This window comes from Chinchilla lanigera, unplaced genomic scaffold, assembly GCF_000276665.1.
Source record: "Chinchilla lanigera isolate Chin_1 unplaced genomic scaffold, ChiLan1.0 scaffold00018, whole genome shotgun sequence".
Taxonomy (NCBI): Eukaryota; Metazoa; Chordata; class Mammalia; order Rodentia; family Chinchillidae; genus Chinchilla; species Chinchilla lanigera.
Window position 1 is genome coordinate 7,071,187 of NW_004955419.1, and position 24,812 is coordinate 7,095,998.

The window sequence follows — 24,812 nt, forward strand, 5'->3', positions numbered from 1 at the left end:
TGAAATGCCTCAGTCAAGCTAATTGACATATGCATTACTTCACATGCATCTTTTTGTGGTGAGCACATTTACAATCTACTCTCTTCATGACTTTCGAGTAGTATAGAATGCATTGTTATCAACTGCAGTCAGCATGTTATGCGGTAAATCTCTTATACTTATTATTCCCATCTAAGTGCAATTTTGTATCTTTTACCCAACATATTTCCACCTCTAGCCCATAGTTACTCCTTTTATGAGTTTGACTCTTTTAGCTTCTACATATAAGCAGTATTTATCTTTCTGTACCTGGTGTATTTCACTTAGCGTAATGTCCTCCAGGTTCATCCTTGCTTCACAATTGGTACGATTTTCTCTTTTTAAAGTAATAATAGTATATATATACTTACCCATATATTCACTGATGAATACCAAGATTGACTTGATTCCATATCTTGACTATTGTGAACAATGCTTAAATGAATGTGGAGGGGACAATATATCTTTGAGATCCAGATTTCTTTTCTTTTGGATATCTACCCAGTGGTGAGACATACGGCAGTTATTTTTTTTTAATTTTTGAAGGAACTTCCATACTGCTTTCCATACTAGCTAGAATAATTTACATTTCCAGCAGCTGTGTGCAAGGGTTCCCTTTTCTGCGTATTCTGGTCAACACTTATCTCTTGTACTTTGGGTAATAGCCATTCTAACAAGGGCAAGCAATATCTCATTCATTGTTTTAGTTTGCAATTACCTGATGATTAGTGATGAATTTTTTCTCATACTCCTATTGTGTTTGGTATTTTGAACGGAGAAGAAAGAGAGTATGGTTGATTCAAAGAAGTGGGGGCATAAGAACTAGATAGTGAATGGCATGAAATAAAGCTCTAGAGGTAAATAAAGTTCACTGAAAGCTTTATAAGTCCTGCATTGAGTTATCTCTACCATAAGAGGGAAAACTATGGCTGAACAAAGACCAAACAGTGCTTCATAGAGGAGGTGGCATTTTAACAGGGTCTTGACCAAAGGGAAGAATTTGAATGTGAAAAAGTGCGAAGTGAGCTAGAAGGTGTGGTCAGGGCAAGTGAAGCCACTGAAGTAAAAGAACCAGAGCTCATGGAGAAATAGAGAGCAGACTGCTGGAGTTCAGGAAAGAAAAGTGTGGAGACAGGCTCAAAATGGAGACTGGAAATGGATCATTTTGCTTTAAAGACATCATTTTCAAACACTGTTTTTGTTTTTATCTTAGGGTACCTTGCATGTTGAAGCCAGAGAGAAAACCCTATATCTGACGGCCTTCACGGTGATTGGAATTCGAAAAGCTATTGACATATGCCCCATGGTGGTAAGTAAGCATTTTCCCTCTCTAGCACTCATCTACTGCTGGGACATACACTGCAGGGGCCACCAGTCAGAAGACACGCAGCCTCAAAAGCTTCTTTTCACATTCCTTCAAGGCAACTTTAACACCAGAATCAAAAGGTTTCAGAACTATGATAGATATTAGAGAACACTGAGTCCCACCTACTTGTCAGCAGTTGAGAAAGCTGATGCCTACAAGGTAAATTTAATTGTCCAGTGTTACATACAGGCTCCTAAATTTACAATTGGGACAGTACTAGAACTGTGATGGGAGAATGACCCAGAGTCCCCTGCTTCCCTCTCTTATCTCTGCTAAGTCTCTCTGTGTGTTATTACTACATTCAGTAGTTGAGATGCTCTGTAGCGTACATGTACTGAGGACACACAATCGCAGGTCTGCTCTTTGAGTTGTGCTATCTTGGCTTAGAAACTGAGGTGTTAAGAGAGAATCCACCTACATGAACCAACATAGAAACTTCCAAAAGTTTATGGAGGTAATACCTCTGCGTAGGTAGGTCCCTGAGCTAAGGTTAGGTACTCCTGTCTGCAAAACAGAAGTCAGTTAGACACATCCTTCAAACCAGGATACAGAATTGAGATGGAAAAACCCAAAGGAGCTTGCAGCATTTGAAACACAATGCACAACTGTTTTTTTAGTTTGTTCCATAAGCACTGGTGTTTACACTGAAGACAAAATTATGAACCAAGACCAGTTCCCTGGGCCCTGGAGGACCAATTGGTACCAGTGGTCATGTCAGTGTGAGACACACGGGAAGCTGGGAGAGAAGGAGCCAGGCAGGACATTAGTGACCTTCTTCGGGCATTCTCCTGACCCACTCACCCCCAGTAAGTCTTCTAGTGGCCTCGGCACAGAGTGACGGGGACTCTTTTCCCGTGCATTCGTAGGCTCAGAAAGCACTTTGGCAGATGGCCAGTTTTCCCGCTGCTATGGTTTTATTATTTTTGAAGTATAATTCTTTGGAACACATCAACCTGTCTCAGCTAGGCTGAGAAAGAAGGATGAAAGTTGTAATTATTGTTGCTGCTGCTTCCTCCTGGAAGCTAGGCCTGGTGTGGAACCAGGAACTTAAGAGATAAAACCTCTACAAGGAACAAGGGAATTCAGAGGCAAAAGCTTCAGCCCACCTGGACCGCCACCTTTCCCTTCTGAGGTCATGCCCTACCCCTTCACAGAAGGACTTGCCATCATCCACTTCCATTCCGCTGTCCTCTTTCCTCCCTTCATCTCACCTGCCCCAGAATGGTGCAAGCTGAGTGCAATGTCCATCTGTTGATGGGTCAACACTGCACAAAGAAACTTAGGTATCTTCTGTTCTTGTTTCCAGAAAATCAGCGCTGCTCTAACTAAAGCTGACACTTTCCTCCTTGAAAATACCCTCTCATCCCAGAACACCTTTACACTGGCTATTGTGGCCTACGCTCTTTCTCTGGGTGATAAAACACACCCACAGTTTCATTCCATTGTTTCAGCCCTGAAGAGGAAAACTTCAATAAAAGGTATGCCTCCTTCTGTGCATTTATTCAACGGGGATTTACTGAGAACATAGGGTTTGCTAATCCTGGGAAGTGGGTGGCATGCAAAGTTGAGTAAAACACAAGCCTGTCCCTCAAGGAGCAAAGCATCACATACAAGGCAAACAATGCTCTTCATTTATTAATTCATTGGGTAAATATTTATTTATTCCTTTATTCAACAAATGCATGTCAAATATCCTAGGATATTTTCTATGTGTCAGGCATTGTTCCAGGCTCTAGGGAAAAAGCAACAAATGAAACCACCCAAAAGTATCCACATCTTCATGAAACTTACATTCTAGTTGGGGAGTGACAAACACAATAAATAAGTAAAATTTTGTGAGTAGGTTGGTGATGACTGAAATGAGGGGGGGAAACACTAGGAAAGGAGATAAGGTAAGGGGTGGTGGTCTCAGTTGAGACAGGGAGTCTGGATGTAAGCCTTCCTGGAAAGATGTACGGTCATGTGTCACTTGATGGGGATACATTCTGAGAAGTGCGTCGTTAGGCAATTTTGCCATTGTATGAACCTCACAGAGTATACTTACACAGAATAGAGTATACTTACACAGAGTATACTTACACAGAACAGATGGCACAACCTACTACAGGCCTGGGCCATCTGGCCCTGTTGTATACATGGTCCTCACTGAAATGTTGTCATGTAACTCATAACTATTTGAGTGGAGACCTGAAAGGAAGTGATGAAGCAAGCCACAAGGCTGTCTGGAAGAGTGAAACAGCATGTGCTAATGCCCTGAGCATAGGTGGTGCTCCAAGAATTGCAAGGAGACAAGTGTGATTGCAGAGGAGTGAGACGGGGAGCAGGAAGTGAAGTCAGGGAAAGAAAGGGTAAGGAAGGCTGTAGAGATCTTTGCAGGGTCTCTTCGTGGCTTCAGTGTGCAGCCAGCTGTGCAGGGGTGAAGTCACCTGTCTGGATCCATTTTCTGTTGCTATAACAGCATACCAGACACTGCATGATTTATAAACGAAAGAAGTCTATTTTGGCTTATGATTCTGTAAGTTCAAGAACATGCTCCCGGGCTTTGCTTAGCTTCTGGAAAAGACCTCATGTTGGAAAGTGCATGGGAAGTGGGCCCATGGGGAAGAGAAGAAGGGGCCCAAACTCCTGGGATAGCTAACCCATTGCCACAAGAAAAGCACTGACCCGTCCATGAAGGTTCCACCCCCATGAGCAAAACACTTCTCAGTAGCCCCCGCCTCCCCACATAGCTGCACTGGGAACCAAGCCCCACCATGAGTTTTGGCGAGGACGAGGAACATTTGAACCACAGCAGCACCCAAGCAATCAGGTGAGTCGAGGCTGAAATCGGGCCCATACTCCACAAACCCTGGTACAGAGCTGCCTCCATGCAGAGCAAGGGCTGCCTGTGTCTCAGTCACATCTGGGTGCTGAGGGAGTCATAGAACTTTAATTTCTGCTTTGAACGAGAAGGAAAAACACGAAGAACTCTGAGCAAAGTACTGTGTAGCTGAGGTCTTTGGCCCAGTTGGGCACTTTGATCCCTCTCTAGCTGGGTTTTCTAAAAATTTTACGAATCTTATATGAGATTTATGACCATCTATAAAATTTCACTTCTCTCATCATTTAAAGATGACTACATTTGAACATAGACCTCAAAACCATTCATATAGTATTTCAAAAAATAACACAAAATAAATCTCTTGGGTATTATAAGATATGGACCATAAAATCACAGAATTTAGGAACTGGAAGGGAACTTACTGATTTAAATAGTGTTTGAGCTGGAAGTTTCTTTTAAAACTCCTATTAAATACACCAAATCTGAGTCTCTGAAGGGGAGGGAAAAGTTTCTCATCCAAGGTCATGACAATAATGTAATTAGGAATTTTAAACAGATACATCAAAACTGTGACCAACCCTCAAAAATAATTTCAAAATACACTTTACAGTTTTTTTAATATTGTTCCCAAAAGGGTTTCAAGTGATTGTTTATATTGCAGAGTAGGAACAAACAAATATAATTTATGAAAAGTGTTATATATATGAAACTGTCTTTGGTACTTTAAATTGGGAGGAGAAAGCTGGGCATGGTGGCACACCACTGTAATCCTAGCACTTGGGAGGCTGAAGCAGGAGGATCATTGTGAGTTTGAGACCAGCCTGGGCTACCATGTGAGCTCCAGGCCAGCCTGAACTACACAGCAAGACCCTGTCTCAAAAAAACAACAAAAAAAACTTGGGAGGCAATAATAAAAGACTGAAATAAAAATTGGTTATGATTTCATAATTTCCAGGATGTGAATTTTTCAGGGAAAATGGTCCTCATTTATCTTACAGGGTCAATAATAATTCTTTGTATGGTTATGGTGCTTTTTAGTTTGCAAATACTTTTCCATTTAGTATCCCACTTGGGTTTCCCTGTATGGAAGAACTTACTGTGTACCTAAAGTTTTAGGAAACTGAGATCCACAGAACTAAAGGAACTTGCCCAAGTTGACGCAGTAGAGCAGAGACTGGAACCTGAGTCTACTAATTCCCAATTTATTACATCTTCCATTAGAACTTCTACCTCCCCCTAGTATGTATGACTTTTCCATGCTGGCCTTTATAAATAAAGACGAGTAGCACCGTATTAAGGAATCTCAATCAGTCACCTTGAAGAAGCTCTTGCCAAAAAAACCCCAAATGGTTCCTACAAAACAGAAAGCCTTCATAGACTGACTATAATTATGTCAAATTCATGCTTTTAATCATATTAACTAATGTGATGTGTTGATATCAGGTAATCCACCCATTTACCGTTTTTGGAAAGACAGTCGCCAACTTACAGACACCTCTGCACCTAATGCTGGTACAGCAGGTATGGTGGAAACCACTTCTTATGCTTTACTCACCAGCCTGAACTTGAAAGAGATGAATTATGTCAACCCAATCATCAAATGGCTGTCAGAAGAGCAGAGATCTGGAGGCGGCTTTTATTCAACCCAGGTATTATGTCTTTGTCTTTCTCCTATGTGCTTTTTGTTTCCCATACGATATTTTCCACGCTCAGTCTGCCCTCCACGCCTTTGTCCACCAAATGTCTAGAAGGGAAGGTTCCCTAGAGAGTAGCTACAGAGGAAGAAATATGCCCAGCAAGGTTCAGTCAGAGATTCAGTGGCAGAGCCAAGATCAGCACTCATGTCTCCTAAGCCTAAGTCCAGTGCTTCCCTACACGATTCTTAGTGACAGTGAAAACCTACTAAGAATACCTGCAATTTTATCATAGTCTGTGTAATAAATAGCAGTTGCTATGTAGAGGTAAAAACTGATGTTCCTCCCCTGCAAAATATAAAAATTGAAACACTGATTGTTCAGTCATTAGAATATTATATATATACATATTTATAACTAGTCTGCAGTTATGTAACATATAGTCATGTGCCACATACTGATATTTTTGTCAACAGACTGCATATTCAACAGTGATCCATGAGATTACAGTGGAGCTGAAAAATTCCTATTGTCTAGTGACATTGTAGTAATCGAAATGTCACAGTTCAACACATTACTCACGTATTGGTGGTTAAGCTATTTCCTTATCATGACACAAAAGCATAGCACATGTATATAGTACACATACTTGATAATGAATGCTAGGGTGATAATAAACAATGGTGTTACTGGTTTGTATATTTACTACACTATACTTTCTTTGGGGAGAGTCTAACCTAAGGCCTTGCTCATGCTATCCACACATATATTTTTTATCATTATCTTAATTTGTACTCATTCTACTTTTGAGAAAGTTTACTATAAAATAGTATGCCACATTCCTCCAATAGCAGCTCCATGCATCTCATGTTTACCATGTCCCTTGACATTGTCAAGAGGCCACACTGAGTGACTGACCTGTACCACTGGTGATGAACTGATGGCGCATGTGCTGCAGGGGCTGTCTGTATCACTGAAAGCTCTAAAAGTTTTCCCCTCACTGACCTATTCTATCCAGGCATGTATGAGTACACTCCAAGATGTTTGCACGCCAACTTGCACAACACATTTTTATATTTCTGCCATTAAGTGGTACATGACTGCATGTCTGTATTCAAAGTTTAGCTCAAGTGTCAACATCTTCCCTGTCTCCAGGATGTTTAGAGTGTATATATGCATACATATAAAGTTAGAGGCACAAGGATTCTTTAGGATTGATTTAATGAACATCTAATGGGTTTTGCCATGGGCACAACTATGGGTTTAACAGAAAAAAGTGCCCAGTTGATTAACACTGGCTGCCAGAGACATAGGCAGAGGAAGCAGCCGTGTATTTAACATCTCTGATCTAGTCACATTTCCTGATTCTATAGATAAGGAAAATGAAGTCCAAAGACACCATTCATTCATTTATTCCTTCAACAAATATATATTGAATATCCACCACATGTGCCTACTAAATGCAGTGAACACTTTCAGTCAGTTTTGTGCTGCTGTAACAGAATGCCACAGACATGGTTGTTTATAATGAAAGAAATGTTCTGGAGAGATGCTCATGGTTCTGGAGACCAGAATGTCCAAGATTCAGGCGTCAGCATCTGGCAAGGGCCTTTTTGCTGCATCATGTTATGAAGGAAGGGCAAAGAGAGGGCAAGAAGGAACCAAAAGAGAACACAAGAGGGGACAAACTCACCCCTTTATAAGGAATCCACTTGCTCCTGTGACCCAAACTCCTCCCATTGGGCTCTACCTCCAACCCTTCCACATTGGAGATTAAGTTACAACATATGGACTTTAGGAAACACATTCAAATCATAGCACATACCAAGAAATATATGCTACCTATTTGTCCCATGAATCTCACATTATGGAGTGAGAGTGTCAACAGTGAACTAACTATGAATAAAATTGTTATAAATTGAGATAGATGGTATTAGAAATTGATATACTAAGCAGAAAAGTGAACATCAAAACATAGAATAAAGGAAAAGGAGAGTTTGTAGCCTCACTGTGGAAGTATTTAGTCTAAGACTGGAGAATGAGAAAGATAACCAAGCAGAGCCAGGGGCATTCCACAAGGAGCGACTGCCTGACTTGCCGGTGACACCAGCAGAGTACAGAGGAGACCCATCTGGGAAGACATGTTTCCTTCCTATCCCTGCTAACATCTTTATTGGGAAGACATGTTTCCTTCCTATTCCTGCTAACATCTTTATTGGGAAGACAGAGCTCTTCCTTCTCCACAATGGGGCCGTTAGCTGGCTTCATTCACTCAACAGGAGTTTTGTCTTCAGACAGTGCTCCCTACCTGTTTGCACACATGGGTTATACAAATAACCTAAACATATTTCTGTCTCTTGTTGATTGTTGATAGGATACAATTAATGCCATCGAAGGCCTGACAGAATATTCACTCCTCAGTAAACAGCACCAACTGAATATGGATATCAATGTCTCCTACAAGCACAAAGGTGACTTCTACCATTATAAGGTGACAGACAAGAATTTCCTTGGGAGACCAGTAGAGGTAATTAACTTTTCATAATGTTTTACAATTATATGGAATCACTGAAATCATCTGTTCCACCCATATCGTACAAATGTATTTCACTATGTAAACATAGGTTGAGTACTTGCTGTGTCTTAGGCAGGGGTATCTGTTATATTGTGGGCCCTGAGGTTCAAAAATAAAACCCAAAGACAGTCATTTAAATGCAGAGTGAAGCCAGGCGTGGTGGGGCACGCCTATAATGTCAGCACTCAGGAGGCTGAAGCAGAAGAATTGTTGCAAGTTTGAGACCAGCCTGGGCTACAAAGTAAGCTCAAGGCCAGCCTGAACTGCATAGAGAGACCCTGTCACAAAAAGACTAAATAAATACATAAATAAATAAATAAATAATAAAAGAAAAAGAAATAAACATACAGTGAAAAATAAGAGCCTTGGTGGGTACATGAAATACAGAAGGAGGGGCCCTTGATCCAGGCTGGGAAGTGGTGAATTTGTCTAACATGCCCAAATACGTGGATCAGATCTGGAAGGAGCAGAATGAGCTGGCCAGTCATAGAAAAGGGAGGAACATCCCAGGCAAAGGTAACAGCACATACCAAATTACCATCATAGAGGACGAGTAACGGTGCTTGGGAGTTTGCTGGTGGTTCCTTTAGGCCCTTGTCATCTATGCAGACTATAGCCAGCTTGGATTTGGCCTTTAAATTTCCCAATCCCTTGCCTCGTGTCCTTTGCTACTGCTGGATTTTTAAGAGTGAAAGCTTTGGCTTATGAAAATTTCCCAAGGAAAAAGAGACATTGGAGAAAAGTAGATTGTATATTATTATTAGCTGCCAGGATATGGCTATTAACACATATTTTTGTAATTATCATATTTGTCTTAAAAATACAAATAATTGGGAATAGTACTCCCTGTTTAGAACTTCCACAAATTTATGCCTGTGAAAAATAAATAGGTATGAAAACTAAAATTCAGTATAGAAATGGAAAACTGTTGGCCTATAGTGAAAAAGAGAAACGACACAGAAATAGACAAAGGCATACACACAGATTGATGCCAGTAATTAAAGAACAGAGATTTCAAATACTAATTTAATTCTCACCTTCCCTTGAAACCTGAGCCCAGGATGCTGCTTCCCTGTGAAACCTGAACTGTAAGATCTAGTTTGGAATTCTCTACACCAGCATTTCCTGAAAAGTGTTCCATGAAGAAAAGTTAGGTGATCAAGAAAGCATGGAAACTGTAGTTTAAATGAACTTAAACAAATTTTTCAATGCAAGATTCTCCTGTCCTCTCCTATGTATGTAACTCAGTGTAGTGACTGAGAAAGAGACTGGGCACAATGTACAGTGTTTCCCAAATTTATTTGTCACAGAAACCTTTTCTCCAGTAGCCTCTTCAGGCACTTGTCCTCCCCTAAAGACTGCTGTATTCTGTCTGGAGAATAGTAAAGGTGGCCGATTTGCCTAGGTTTACTAAAATTGCAAAGAAGGATTGAGAAGCTTTTGTGCACAGCAAGTCCAGTTTGCATTTATGTGCTAGGCAGAGAAAAGGGGAAGTTGCAGACTTGAAGTGAAGGAAAAGCTGACTTTTCAGGCTCTTGCTCAAAATGATGTCTCCCATACTTTCCAGAAATTAGAGAGCATTTGGATCACAGATTTCCTCTGGAAAGGAGTTCATGTCTTCACTTTCCTCTTAACAGAGCGGGAAGTAGCAATGGATTTAGCAGGCTTAGGGGATGGGGGCAGGGTACCAGATGTTTGGACAAAGGCCAGTGACAAGCAGACAAGATGAACCATCAAGATGTAGAAGAGGGGTGCGAAGGGAAAGGCAGAAGAGGGCTGAAGATATTTTGCACCCGCTTTAGAGTCTCGTATCTCGGTGCTAATGGAAACAATCTCCAACCACACATCAGATGCTGAAAATGATCTCCAGAGGTAGATGCTAATTCTTGAGCTATAGATACTGAAAAAAATTTATTCAGTTGGCCAAAGGAAATGAAGACTCAGCTTTACCATAACCATGAACAAGTAAAAATGCAAACAAAAGTGACTTCTGGTGTGCTGGGTTTGTTGGCTCCCTCAGGAGATCTCAGATAATTTATTTACAAATGGAAAGGAAAGAGGAAGTTCCGGCATCCTTTAGTGCCGACTGCGGGCATGGGGTTTTCAATGTCTTATCCGTTTGGTCTCACGAGAGCCCTAAAGTGTCAGCCCACACTTTTCATTGCTGTATCTTCCCTTCCTATTAAATGATGATGATTGAAAGCATGGTTTCTCTATTCATCTTTCCAGGTGCCTCTCAACGATGACCTCATCATCAGTACAGGATACAGCAATGGCTTGGCTACGGTACATGTGAGTATTCAGTTGAGAGCCAATAAGAAGTTATATGTCCATGTGTACTAGGTTAAGCACTTTGCCACAGACTAATACATCTGAGCTTGGATAACCATGACTAAAGTAGGATTCAAAAAAATTACATAATTCTTTCTAGCTGTCTTGAACAGCTGTTTTCACGATTTTTTTTTGATGACTGTGTTAATCTTCATATATCCATAAAAGAGTACCTTCTGTATGTTTGTAGAAATTATATAGTAATAACTATATATATTCATGCCTTGCATAATGATATTGGTATCAAAGATGGCCTCATATATGATGGTGGTCATGTAAGATTGTATCACAAGTGACACCATAATTTGTTAGTTTTTAGGGGCTGGGGATTTAGCTCAGCGGCAAAGCACCTGCCTGGCAAACGCAAGGTCATGAGTTCGGTTCCCGGTACCGGAGAAAAACCAAAAAAAAAAAAAAAAAATTGTTAGTTTTTATAAATATACCCTATGGTGTTTGCACAGTGTTGAAATCACTTAATGACTTATTTTTCAGAACACATCCCCATGATTATGTGGTATATGTCTGTATATAGAGATATAATTTTTATCATGTATGTGTATATGCATACAACACATATGTGCATATGTGTGACGTTTTCTATGGTTGGTAACATAGTCACATCTCATGTAGCAGCATCTTTGGGGAGTGATGTGTTATATGTAAAGATTTCAGTTTCCTTTGTTTTAGTCAAGTAGCAGTTACAAGTTTTTCCAAGCTCTTTATAAATGGCCATGCTATTTTAAACTGTGTTCTGAGCAGAAATTAATATTTTACTGGTGGCTTAAATTGTGCTCTTGATTTTAGTACATTTATTCTTTCCAGGACTGTATGTAAGACTGCATGAGGGAGAGTGGACTATCCGCTTCTCTGTCGCTTCTGGCAACAGGTTTACCCATCCAAACACACACGTAATTTGTTTTTTATCTTGATGGTGTGTAGGTTGGGATAAAATCACACTTCCTAGCTTTGTAGGAATTATATAGTATAATTATGTTGTGTACATTTAAGGTGTACAGAATCAATAACAAGAACTTAGCATCTTTCTTGTAGTCTAGGGTTTTCAGATTCGACCAATGGCCTGAGGCCATTTTTGGTTTCTGATATGCTTCAGATTATGGAGTTTAATGAAAGTCCAGCTGTTGGGAAAATGAATCATTTATAGTCACCACTCCTGCTGGATGCTGAAAATAATACTGCAAGCATCCCATTTGCCACAGCAGTACTGCCGTAATACCGTTTTCATTTTCCTGTTTTAAATAGAATCTTCTTGTTTCCATGCCCCAATGTAGGTAAAAACTGTAGTTCATAAAACCAGTACCTCTGAGGAAGTTTGCAGCTTTCAGTTGAAAATTGATACTCAGAACATTGAAGGTAAAACAGCATGATTTACATTGTAATTTGGGCTTACGTGTAATGTCATATAGAAAGCTCCCCTTAGTAGGGAAAATGTGCTTGTTCATAAAACAAAATATCTTAATCTAATTCTCAAGCAGGTTGACATCCAAGTAAACATTATTGCCATTTATTATAATATATATAACTCTTTAATAATAGAAACTAATGTTAAATAATTTAATAACTAGCTAACTGCATTTATTATGATGATGTTTTGTTTATATTACTTTTAAAGAGTGTAACTAGTTGCAAATGAGACCATAAAAAAATCTAATTCATTTGAATTTCCGTGATATTTGTCTTGGCATTTCATTCCTGGACCCTCATTTTTCTTGTAACCCTGTTAGTTTGCCACCCCTAGCCTTTCTGTCCTGTATGGGATCCAGCAGATGCACATTTCTCTGCCTCTGTTTTATCTTGATGGTCCTTCTAGTACTTACGGTCTTTTTATGTGTGCCCCCCACCTTTTTAAAAAAAAGCCTGCAGGCTTCCCATGCCTCTGCAGGTTGGATCTCACTTCCCTGTCCCAAAGGCAAGAGTGTCACTTGCACTCTCCAGCCCTCTTCCTTTGACCTTTGTCCCAGGGCCAGAGCATGCACTGCTTCCTTGGGTGGCGCAGTGGCCTGTTCCGACAGGAAACTTCCAACTACCAGCAAATCCAGGCATCTGCTGTTCCTCCCTTCAACATGCCCCAAATACATTTCCAGTACATACATATGCTAAACGATTCCTTCCTGAAATTATAAATTCTTTGACAGCAGGGAACTGTTGGAATTATTTGAAGTCTTCTTGGTATTGCTGGTAGCCATGAAGTTCCATTAAAATCACCAGAAGTGCCAGTTTTCAGATCACAAATCTTTTTTAAGTGTGTTCAGGCTTTCTCAAGAATGATCCTTTCTGACAAGTTCCAAAACAACTAAACACAGTTAACTTCCTGTTTATTTGTTTACTAGCACCCAGAGACAGTGGCTTCGGTGACTCCGGATATAAGCGCATAATAGCATGTGCCAGGTGAGCCATTTGCACAAAGTAAAGTGTAGATTTCAGTATCTTACTTTTGTTATAATATTTCTCTTTATCTTTTTAATTTTAAGATGTCCAGAAGATACAAAAGCATTCTAAGGGGCTGGGGATTTAGCTCAGTGGCAAAAGCGCCTGCCTGGCAAGTGCAAGGTCGTGAGTTCGGTTCCCGGTACCGGAGAAAAAACAAAAACAAACAAACAAAAGCGTTCTTTTTTTAAATGCAGAATAGAGCAAGTATTCTAAAATACTTGCTTTGATTTTGCTCACTTATAGTTTTTTCTCCTGTTTTTGTGTTCTGATTCAAACAGTATGGCAATAATTTTTTTTTTTTTTTTTTTTTGGTCTTTTGGAAGGGCAGAGATGTGATCTAAACATGAAAGAAAAAAATGAAAACGATTCACTTATAAGCAGCTCCTATTCTCTTAGAAAAATCACATTCAACCAGCAAAATTCTCAGCCATTCTCAGAGCACGCTGCACATTGCTGTCAAAATGTTCAGCAATGGCACACCACAGACCACACCTCAGAAGGCATTCTGGTGTCGCCAAGGTTGAGAGTCACTGATGTTAAACCACCTGCTGGCTAAACGCAGAGGCCTAAATTGGCCGGTGTCATTTCCTGTTGCTGTTAGGTAAAAATTCACTGCAAACTTCATACAAATGTCCTCTCTTACAGTTCTGAAGGTCAGAAGTTAAAATCAAGGCTGGTAGGGCTGTATTTCTTCTGGAAACTCTAGCGGTGAATCCGTTTCTTTGTCTTTTCCAGATTTTAATCTGCCTATGTTCTCAGGCTTCTGACTTTTTCCTGTGGCTTCAGTGCTAGCACCACAGTCTTCCAGTCCTTGTCACATCCTTCCGTGAATCTCCTTTATAAAAACCCCTGTGATTCTACTGGGTCCACCCAGACAATCCACTATCATTTTAGATCCTTAACTTCATCTATGAAGTTCCATTTGCCACATTAGGTAGTAGTCATAGGTTCTAGTGATTGGGACATGGATGTCTTTGGGGGCTTATTAGTCTGCTTATCACAGCCACCCTCCTAAAGTGTTTATGAAAGTGTATACTTGTTTTGAAAATATGTACATATATATGTATTTTTGCACAAAAATATCATATAAATTATCACAAAAAGTCAATGTTAGTGGCAAAGACAGAACTTGAACCCAGGCTTCTTCCTTCTTCTTTCTGTTGCCCCCCAATCCTTCTTACTGGGTTGTCTTCTTAACTCTTTATATTGTCACTACCAGCAACACCCATGAGTGTACTTTTCTGTTTTTATTTACAATCACACACACTACTGAGGCACTCAGTGTGGATAACTTAGCAGTTGGGTAATAGATTAGAGCACAAAGGGGCCTTTGGGAATGATACAGAGATTCTTCTATTTTAGAAATAAAGAAAATGAGACTCAGAAAGGTAAAGTATCTGCCAAGTTTCCAGTTAGAGGCAGAGCTAGGGGTTCCAATGCCTGATCTTTGATACCCAATCTAGGATCCCGGCCCCCTCTTTCAATCAGAGCAACCTGAGACCATCAATCCCATGAAACAACAAATTGTTTTTTACTGCCTCCGTCCTTGCAGTTCCTCAGAGTTGTTTGTGTTTTTGACAGCACTGCTCTTCTTCAGATGCTTTGGACTACCCCTGCTTTCTTTCTTGGCAGCATTCCATCCTCCCAGCATTTCCTGTTTCCGGCCATGGCCGGTCTCTGCTGGGCTCCCTTTCAAATGTCTTTCCTCACTCCCTAGCTCTTTCCTGGCAGCTTCCTTCATCCTACCATTCTTACTCTTGGGTACCCACAGGGGCACAATCATTGTCACCTTTAAAACCATAACAGTAGTCACAGGAAGGTGTGGGCAAACTTCTGAGCAGAGCTAGAATCAACATGAGACTCCGCAGAGCAACATCTAGAGTTGCCATGAAGAAAGACTCTGATAACACCTGTGGGTAACCTCTGCCAGGAAGTTCTCAAGTGACCTTCAGCAAATAAGCCTACTCCTCCAGACTTCCTATAAACCAAGGATCCTGGACTATCTCACCTCAAAGTTTCTGCCATTCCAAATGTCTATATCTCTACTATACATAAAAAGGCTGTTACCAAAAACTCATTCTTTTGACTTCATTGACAGGAGGCCTAGCTCCACATTGTCAGTACACAAAGGAAATCAAGTTAAAATGTGATACTGAATATTCTGTCCTTTGGTTTTTACAAATTGGAGACAGAATGTTCCAGAAAGTCGGGTGGAATATGCATTTGGCTCTTTGACATTGAAGTTAGTTTGGGTAAATTCCAAAAGGGACTGTGTAGTCCTCATTCATGTAAGAAATTCTTTGCCTTCAAATATTCTCTCTCCCGATTAAAAAATGCCAGCACATAGTTTCTGTGCTCAGAGGGTCTCTTTCGTATATTTTGCTTTTTACAACCTCTCTGTTGTATTCATAAAAAAAGAAAAGGAAAAAAAAAAGGATTTAATTTCTCTTACAACAAAATGCCTTTGGGGAAGATTGCTGGTTTTGGCAGCAGGCAAAGTCTTCTTGAAAGGAGGATTTCAGTTCCTTGGTTGAAATGGTCTCCATGGCAACCAGTCATCAAGGCTCCGGCAACCTTTTCACAGACACTCCGCCCTGGAGGCCCTTTTCCATCCTGGTGACCGAGTATTTGCATCTGTGAGCAAGACTTCTTTGCCTCTACCCATCCAATTAAGGAGCTGCTTAGATGTCACAGGACAGTTGAGAGATGTCTTACATTCTGTCCTAAATGGGGCATTTGGTGGAGAATGGGGTTACATTTTTACAGGTCAGAGATTTTCCAATACTTTTAATTATGTGGTAGATATTATATCTAAAACTTCTAACAGGGGACTGTTTTATATATGCTCTATAAGGTGTAATTGGGAAAAATATATGCCCTGACATCTCACTAACTCATGTATGTCCTATTTCACTAATATTAATTCCACTGAATGGGATCAGTTCATTTCCCCCTTTATGAAGCTGTCATCTCAGTTTCTTCTTTTCATCCTAACATCTAATTCCAGCCTCCAATATAGGTCCACTTATATGAAACATGGGCTTTTCCCCTGCCCCTAACCAGTCCGTAGCACCAAGCCTCTGCTGTTTAAAGCCATGAGGTCTTAGAATCATAAAGATAAGTTTAAAACAGTTTATATTTCCTGTTTGAAAGCTTAGAAAGGAGAAAAGATTGGTGGAAATCCCACTCAGCGGAACTGGGATAAAACCATTTACAAAGCTTAAAAAGGAGAAATGATTTGTGAAAATCTTCAGCAGAACTAGAATAAAACTTATTTTCTAAACACTCCTGGCAGTATTCTTTTCTTTCTTATGAAACAAAACAAAGCAAAACCTTCCATTTTCACCACCTTTGCATTTCTCATGAACTTGCCACTAGCATGATTCTTAGACAAGAGACAGTCCTTGAAACATTTTTTTTTAATTTTTAATTTTTTTTTTTTTTTGGCTTTTTTTCCGGTACCAGGAATCAAACTCACGACCTTGCACTTGCCAGGCAGGTGCTGTGCTGCTGAGCTAAATCCCCAGCCACGAAACATTATTTTTTAAAGAAATATCTAGTAAGGAAAATGGAGAAAGACACGGGAAAGAAAAAGCATAGTCAAATACAACCTCACCATTCAGAAAAAGTAACTGCTAACATATTTCCTTCCAGTCTGTTCCTTGATCTGTTTAAGTATCTTTTCAATTTACAACTAATTGTGTTGTTTTTATTTTTTATTAGGAAATAGGGAGGCCAATCTTTCACAACTAGTTTTAACTTTAAATCTAGTCCACTAGAAAAGGAGCTAGAGCGATAACTAAGAAACCTAGATTTATATGCAGCTGTGCTTGTAGTAGACTCTAACTTTGCCCGAGTGCCTTCCTTTCTTCCGCAGTTTCCACAGCTAGCTCACTTGGAGTGAATGACTTCTGTGCTTAGAATGGTGGTCCCTGAAAATTACTGGCCAAGTTAAGTAAAGAGTTGAAATAGATGACTCAAATATCTCTTGCGACTCTTCTGACCCATGTGTTACAGAGGACCAAATAAACGGAGACCCAATTTCAAAAAGTAAAGCCTGCTAATGAATAGGGCCCTTTCTTAAGGACTCTTATGCTTATATTTATTCTATTTCCTAATCTCTTATTTGTTTTAGCTACATGCCCAGCAAGGAAGAATCATCATCCGGGTCCTCCCATGCGGTGATGGATATCTCTCTGCCTACTGGAATCAGTGCAAACCAAGAAGACTTACAAGCTGCAAGTGTTTTCCTTTAAACGCTGTTGAATGCTTGGGAATCCTTCCTGCATTATTTTATAGACAACCTATAGTCTTTCATTTTAAGGTGTCACTTTCATACAAGTACCTAAAATATTCTTTCCAAAACAACAGTCTACCTAAGTTTTGGTTTATAAAAGTGAATCGGGAGCGTATTATGGTCCAAAAAAATCTGAGTGCCTGTGCTAACGTGTTCAAACTTTTTAAGAAGTGCTCTTCAGCTCCTTTGTACAGCGGATCACATGCCTGTGGTTTAACGGCCCACCAACAGATGAAGGCAATTAAACATTAAGATGATGAAATTAAATCCAACTTTTTTGGTTTCCTTCCTTAGCTTGTGGAAGGGGTGGATCAACTATTAACTGATTACCAAGTCAAAGATGGACATGTTATTTTGCAACTGAATTCGGTAAGCTTCACCTCTTGCTATTTTTCCCTTACTATCCCTGCTCAAAACTTAAGGCTAACCTATTGCAAATATCCTCTCCCTTATAATTTTCTTAAATCTTCAAATTTGTCAAACAGATTCCCTCCAATGATTTCTTGTGTGTCCGATTCCGGATATTTGAACTTTTTCAAGTTGGGTTTCTGAATCCTGCTACTTTCACAGTATATGAATATCACAGGCCAGGTAATGAACTCTACTCCAAAATTTCTTCAGAAGATTATGCAACCTGTGGAAATTCAGTGAAAGCCTATAAATTGTACATTGCTTCTCTTAGCACCCACTTTATAAACCTCTCAGCCTGAACATTCAAATTATTGCATACAAATTTTCTGAACTACTGTATTCAAACTACTTCATGATAATGAGAAAATCGTTTCCCATGTCTGTCCTCAATTTCTTCATTTTTAAAAATAACTGGAGTGTATTGCCCCCACTTTTAAAATTATTTTCCTCAAATTTATCCATGGTGTTCCTTGCCAGTATTCTCTGCATCTCTCTTTCTGAGAGAAGCCCATTTACCCTTACTCTCCTGTTTCATTAATCCTAGGATAACTTCTACCCATCTGTATTCTCACTGCAACTTGCAGAAAGCCATGTTAGAATGATGGCCACATTGCACCGAAATTATTTTATCTTATGTTGTGTATCTTTCTTACTTACCACTCCCAGACAAAATATGTTCATCCTTGGGTCCCTAGTATCCAACATAGTGTCAAGTTCGTGATCTGTACTCAATGTGTTGTTGAATGAATTATCCCGCATTTGACTACTCAGCCACTTCCAAGCAACGTTAAGTGATTGGAGACACGACAGAGGACTCCACCTTGGGCAGTTCTACTTGTTAGAAAATCCTTAAACTGAACCAAACTCTGGCACCAAGCCTAAACAATTGCAGTTCTTTCAGTCAATATTCATGTAACTATTTTCATCTCATTTGTGGGAGCACCAAATAACTTTCACCCTAAGCAATGAATATTGAACAGCAAGGTTTCAAGCATAGAACTTAGCTAATAAGGGGAGATCTCTTTGGCAGTACAGAGGTCTCTCTCAGGATGACCAGTTCATAATTTAACCACTCTTGGCCTTAGCCACAAAAGGAAATGCTTAGAATAGGCAATCTCTGAAGTTCCATGTAAGAGACACACTAACCAGTACACGTGTTGTACATCAATCAAGCCACTTCTCATAACCACACTCTTTTTGCCACAGATAAACAGTGCACCATGTTTTATAGCTCTTCTGTCACCGAACTTCAGAAAATCTGTGAAGAAGCAATGTGCAAGTGTGTAGAAGGTAAACATCTGACATGTGTAGGTTGCATGCTTATTTAATGCAGCCAGTCTTAACCTGAGGTTAATCTGGGAGAAACTGTTTGGCAAACTATCATTTCTCAGAAGTAGAAATGTAATCCCAGCTGAATGAAAATGAGTGAGCATCATAAACTGCTTTTCTACAACTCCTGTACAACCCAGTAGAATACTGTACAGGAGCAAAGAAACACCAGCCACATGGCTGTTGGCTACCCTCAGGGTAACATGGTGTGGAGTCTCCACTTTCACCCGATCTTTCTAACATAAGAGCGCAACCCAAGAGAACAGACTCGGGGCTAATGCACTAGATCCTCTTTTTCCCCCTTATACCACCCAGTTAATGGAATTCTCTTTTATTGCCTAGTTCCATTCAGTCTTTTGTAAATCCAAGGCAGTCTTTTTGACCAAAGAAAAGATCCAGGATTCATCAATAGTCAACTGGCACCATGAGGGCCAGAGTTGGTTTTGGTTTCATTTTCAAAGTCCTTAATATCTACACATTGCATAGGTATTTATTTCACCACCTGTAGCTACTAATCAGTCACATTACCATTTTAGATCCTTCAAAGGATTTTGAGTATACTCAAAATGGGAAATGTCCTCTTTAATTTAAAAGAAACATGTACATTTCTAAAAAGTTGAATGTCAGTGAATGCCCATTCTAAGAATAAGTCTAATGGTCAAAATTTTGTTTTTATTTGTTTAGTTTCATTTTTGATTTAAATAATCTTTTGCTTTACATAATGCTTTGTGGAAGAGAGGGAAAACATGGATTTCACAAGAAACCATGTTTACTCCCAAAGACAGTGACTGCTTCTTTATATTAACCTGACTACTCTCCTTTTCGTATAATCCAGCTGACTGTGGGAAAATGGAGAAAGAACTGGATCTGACAATCTCTGCAGATGCTAGGAAAGAAATAGCATGCAAACCAGAAATTACATATGGTAAGTTCAAAAGTTTGATAGATTTCCTTTCAATGTGAAATTTTATGAATACATGATCAATTAGACCAACAACTTTACACACTGATTATATGAATATAGTACTCCATTCGTTCCCCTGAAGGAAAATGTCATCAACTTTCAGAAGGTGAAAAGAATAAAGGTGAAAAGTTATTAATTCTTCAGTATAGAAATGTGATTTTCATTTAAAATAATGGAACTGACATACATACCCGACCTAGACACTTTAATGTGTTGAACTGCAGACACTAAAACATATTCAAAGGGAACTTTGCAGAAGCTACAGAGACATATATAAGACTTCAGCTTTGTATTCTTCCAGCTGATAGAGCAGAGGCAGAAATAAGTGGGGTTCTGGGGGCTTCACTCTTTAAAAATCTCTTCAGCACAAAAGTAGATCTACTAAATGATTTTTAATATATGCTCAGCTTTAATCTGTATTTGAGACTCTCCATTTCAAAAACCAGATATCCTCCTGGCTGTCCCGATCTCAGAGCTAAATAAGTGCACAAGTACATTTATAGCCTGTTGTCATGTTCCTGATAGAATTAGTTCCTTCTTTTCTATCCATAGTTTCCCATGTTTATTTCTGGCTGTTTTATTTTGAGAAAGAGATTGAGAGAAAAGGAGATACACACACACACACACACACACACACACACACACACACGGGGTCGGGGGATCATACTGTGCATTATCTCAACTCCTTTGTTTTTGAGGACTACAAGGATACTACATATAAATAAAAATAAGTATAGCTGGTTTGGCACTTTGTATTTACCAATTGATTTCACATATGGTTTTTCATTAGGGTCTATAGAACTTTATTACTATTTTACCAGTGAAGAAATTGAGGCTTTGAGAGCTTAATTTGCTCAAGGTCATGCAGGAAGTACTCAGCAGGACTAGCATGCATCCTTGTCTTCAGTACTACTCCCTTTATAGTCTACTGAAGTCCTTTAATGGAAATACCCCCATCAGAATAAACTCTGTGTACTATAATTCATCTTGACTTTTTAAAAATCTCTAAAAGCTGCCTTTCCCAGCCAAGAACCACTGCAGTTTTAAAAATATGTCAAGACCTGAAGAAAGTACTGTATTATTTTAGCAAACAAACACAAATTTCACTGCATTATTTCTTCCCTCCCTCTAAGAACTGTTTTAACTCGGAAATATCAGAAATCTATCTTATCATGGAGAATAAATGTTACATGAATTTATTGCACTATTTTCCAGAAAGCACTCCACTGGCTTTTGCCAGAGACTGTAAGCTGTTAGTGGAATAACATAATGGAAACAAAGTAAACCAGTTCCCTCTCAACATTTGCCCAGATAGTGGTACCCTGCCTATATCTCCCACAGAAATTTACAAATCTGAAATTCAGAATATTTTTCATACATTTTAAGACAATAATTTACATATCATGTGATTGTGCATGGTGAATTCACCTCTTTATCGACCATTTCTCTATATTTGGGATAGGTTCATAGATTGGAAGGATCGCAAATATGGACAAACATTTTAGATCTTGCACTGCAAGCCTATCAAGAGAAAAATAAAAGATTTTTATAAGGACAAATAAAGGGATGGTTCACTGTAAGCTGGTTATTCCAGAACTGAGGTCAAATATACGATGTGTCAAATATCGATGCCTTAATCTTTGAAAACAGGACTGGGGAAAGATAATCTAGGCAAAGATAAGTGAGAAAACAGAATCCTATTAAAAACCAAACACCACAGCCAGTGGAACTGTACAAGAAAGCAAAGCAAGGAAACAAGGTGGCTCACCTTGTTTGATTGATAGATCACGGTTCCCTCTGTGGCCAGGTAGGGAAGGGAGCAGATCTTCAAAGGGTGTTCATGGGCGTGACTCCACCTCAACACTCCAAGGATTTGCATCTGAATTTTGCCTCTAATACAAGTTGATCTTGTTTGGTTACTTCATGTGCTTCTGTTATTTAGTATGGCTGTTATCCTAACCAGCCTGTTTTTTAGCCAGGGCTAAAGGCTGTAATAGTTTGATTGAAGGGATCTGGGGAGGATCCTTGGAAAAAATAAGATCAACTTCAGGGTGACCAAATGGTTTGCCATGCTTCAGTTCTCATCTGTTTGACAAATTCTGGCTTGTAGTGGACCTGGCACTGGTGGTATTCAGCCTGGATTATTTAGCTTTTGTCCTGTTTTGTTTTGTTACCAGCTTATAAAGTCAGCATCACATCCATGGTGAAAGAAAATGTTTTTGTCAAGTACACTGCCACTCTTCTGGACATTTATAAAGCAGGTGAGAATTAATTCATTCTTTCTTTCATTCCACAAATATTTAGTGCTATGTGCTCAGCATTATAGTAGGCACAGAGGACATAACTTGAATAAAACAGTCAGGTTTCTGCTTCATAAAGCTTATATTAAGGGCTGGGGATTTAGCTCAGCGGTGCAGTGCCTGCCTGGCAAGCACAAGGTCATGAGTTTGAGTCCTGGTACCGGAAAAAAACAACAACAACAAAGAAAATAGAAATAAAAATAAAAATAAAGCTTATATTATATTTGAGGAGATGTATTATATTTTGAGAAGCCCAAATTATAAATAAAGAGCAAAATAAAAGACAGATAATAGGAAGTAGGGAATTAGATCTTTCCCGAATGGGAAGGGGATCAAGAGATGGAGGGAGAGAGGTGGACAGGAAGGAAAAGGGGATAAAAAAGGACTGAAGATGTGTCACGTGCACAGGCCCACGCCACACGGGGCATGTACACAGTATGCACCACAAATATATAATAATTAAAAATAAAATTAAAATTTTTAGAAGTTGATATAAATGCTTCTCATTGACTCCTTTTACCTCAAAGCTCAGCAGAATAGTTTGATACATTTTTCAATTATTACTTCTAGTAGTTTGGGATCAACAAAGAATTCTAAGCCATCTTTAAAGTCAACTTTCATTTTAAGTTACTTAAAACAGTTTTCTTAAAATTTCTCTTCCTGCCTTATTTATATCCTCCCAAAAGCTGTTTGCTCATTTCAGTAGCTATAAATTCTGCCATAATTAGGACCATATTTCTAAATTGTGACAGTATGTCAATTTTTGCTCTGCTGAAATTCTATCAAGTACCTCAAGTCTGAAAATATTTGATTATTGTTAGCCAAACTCTAAAGAGGGTTAAAAATTCTAATAATACTCTACAAGTTCTTATTTGCTTTGTCAACACTGACAAAAATATTCCTACTTTTATTATTTCAAACATGAAATTGATCTGTGATATTATTTTATTTTTTCCTCACTGATGGTCATAAAGCTTTATTTGAATTTCTGAATGCCGTTCTGAGGAAATAAGTGTTTAGCACTATGGTCTTCCCACCACCCAAATGTTCTGCACTATTTACCCTTAATATCCATATCACAGCAATGATAAGCCACTTTTTTTAACTGAGGTAATAAAGTGCTTTTCAGTCCAGAAATATGTTGTTTTATTTTGTATTAATTCTTTTTTAATGATTTTATTAGCATATATTTATGATACACAATAGTTACATCTGTGGGGGGGGAATTTATATATCTGTACATAAATTGTACAAATATGTAATTTTGATCATTTTAGCTTCTTTCCTCCCTCACCTGCCTCTCTGTCCTTTCCCATTTCCCCTTTTCTCATCTCCAAAAATTCCACCTCCCTATTTTTTGCCATCTCTCTTTTATCTACAAAGTTAACTGTTTCCAGCTACCAAACACTTTTATATTTTGCTGTATAACATCTAGAGATTAATGTTGTTCATCTACAAGAGTAACAGCAAAAACATGATTCTTACTATATTCTAAGCATTGTCATATAGTAACTCATGTAATCTCATAAGAGTTCTACAAGGTAGGTTTTGTTATTGTGCCCATTTTCAGATGAGGGGACTGAGCCTTCATCCAGAGAACTTAAATCATCTGCCCAGAGCCGCACAAGTGAATCCCCAGAAAGTGGCATAGCTGGGCTTTAACCCAGACAGTCTGGTTCCAGAGCCTGAAGTCTTAACAGTGTGGATATTTTGCCACTCTCTAGCTGCCCCAAGGAACTGGATATCTTGACCGAGTTCATAATTGTGACTTTAAAATGTGAATTTGACAATCTTCCTTGGGGCTGGGGATTTAGTTCAGCGGCACAGCGCCTGCCTTGCAAGTGCAAGGTTGTGAGTTCGGTTCCTGGTACCGGAAAAAAAAACAAAACAAAAAAAAAGACAATCTTCCTTCTGTGTCTCTCAGGGGAAGCTGTTGCTGAGAAAGGCTCTGAAATCACCTTCGTTAAAAAGATGGCCTGTGCAAATGCTGACCTGGTGAAAGGAAGACAGTACTTAATTATGGGCAAAGAAGCCCTCCAGATAAAACACAATTTCAGCTTCAAGTAAGTCACCAATATTGTGGAGTCTCTGGTCTTCCTTCTAAAGCTGGGTGTAATTCACTCCTGTATATCTCTTGTGCACCCTGCTGTGAACTAGCAAGCCGTTATGAACATGAATTAAATAATAGAAGTTTACAACAAAGAACTGCTGAAGACACTCTTGCCAGCCAAGGACTTACTTAGCTGAAGGATAAGCCATCTAAATGACTGCAGCCGAGGGTCAATCTGAGCACTCAGACTCCCTTACTCACCCTCCAC

General features: G+C 39.2%; 1 protein-coding gene and 1 long non-coding RNA gene across 3 annotated transcripts in view; one reads left to right on the forward strand and one right to left on the reverse strand.

Moving 5' to 3' along the window:
* LOC102021665 (complement C5) overlaps positions 1 to 24,812 on the forward strand; it is a 97,395-nt gene that overhangs the window by 71,739 nt on the left and 844 nt on the right. Inside the window, exons 27-40 of the mRNA XM_005382580.1 lie at positions 1,232 to 1,327; positions 2,691 to 2,862; positions 5,649 to 5,854; positions 8,214 to 8,366; positions 10,644 to 10,706; positions 12,035 to 12,116; positions 13,094 to 13,151; positions 17,329 to 17,431; positions 17,785 to 17,859; positions 17,976 to 18,081; positions 19,108 to 19,191; positions 20,066 to 20,155; positions 22,372 to 22,455; positions 24,419 to 24,557. Of these exons, the coding sequence (XP_005382637.1) occupies positions 1,232 to 1,327; positions 2,691 to 2,862; positions 5,649 to 5,854; positions 8,214 to 8,366; positions 10,644 to 10,706; positions 12,035 to 12,116; positions 13,094 to 13,151; positions 17,329 to 17,431; positions 17,785 to 17,859; positions 17,976 to 18,081; positions 19,108 to 19,191; positions 20,066 to 20,155; positions 22,372 to 22,455; positions 24,419 to 24,557 (1,511 nt within the window). The remainder of the gene's footprint in view (positions 1 to 1,231; positions 1,328 to 2,690; positions 2,863 to 5,648; positions 5,855 to 8,213; positions 8,367 to 10,643; positions 10,707 to 12,034; positions 12,117 to 13,093; positions 13,152 to 17,328; positions 17,432 to 17,784; positions 17,860 to 17,975; positions 18,082 to 19,107; positions 19,192 to 20,065; positions 20,156 to 22,371; positions 22,456 to 24,418; positions 24,558 to 24,812) is intronic.
* Positions 1 to 24,812, reverse strand: part of LOC102021242 — a 63,237-nt gene that overhangs the window by 29,092 nt on the left and 9,333 nt on the right. Inside the window, exons 2-3 of one of the 2 annotated variants that reach the window (XR_260612.1) lie at positions 21,963 to 22,218; positions 13,378 to 15,916 (exon numbers count right to left, since the gene is read on the reverse strand). The exons of the other annotated variant lie outside the window; for it this stretch is intronic. This is a non-coding gene — a long non-coding RNA (uncharacterized LOC102021242). Of the gene's footprint in view, positions 1 to 13,377; positions 15,917 to 21,962; positions 22,219 to 24,812 lie in introns of those variants that run through there. 2 annotated transcript variants of the gene reach the window in all.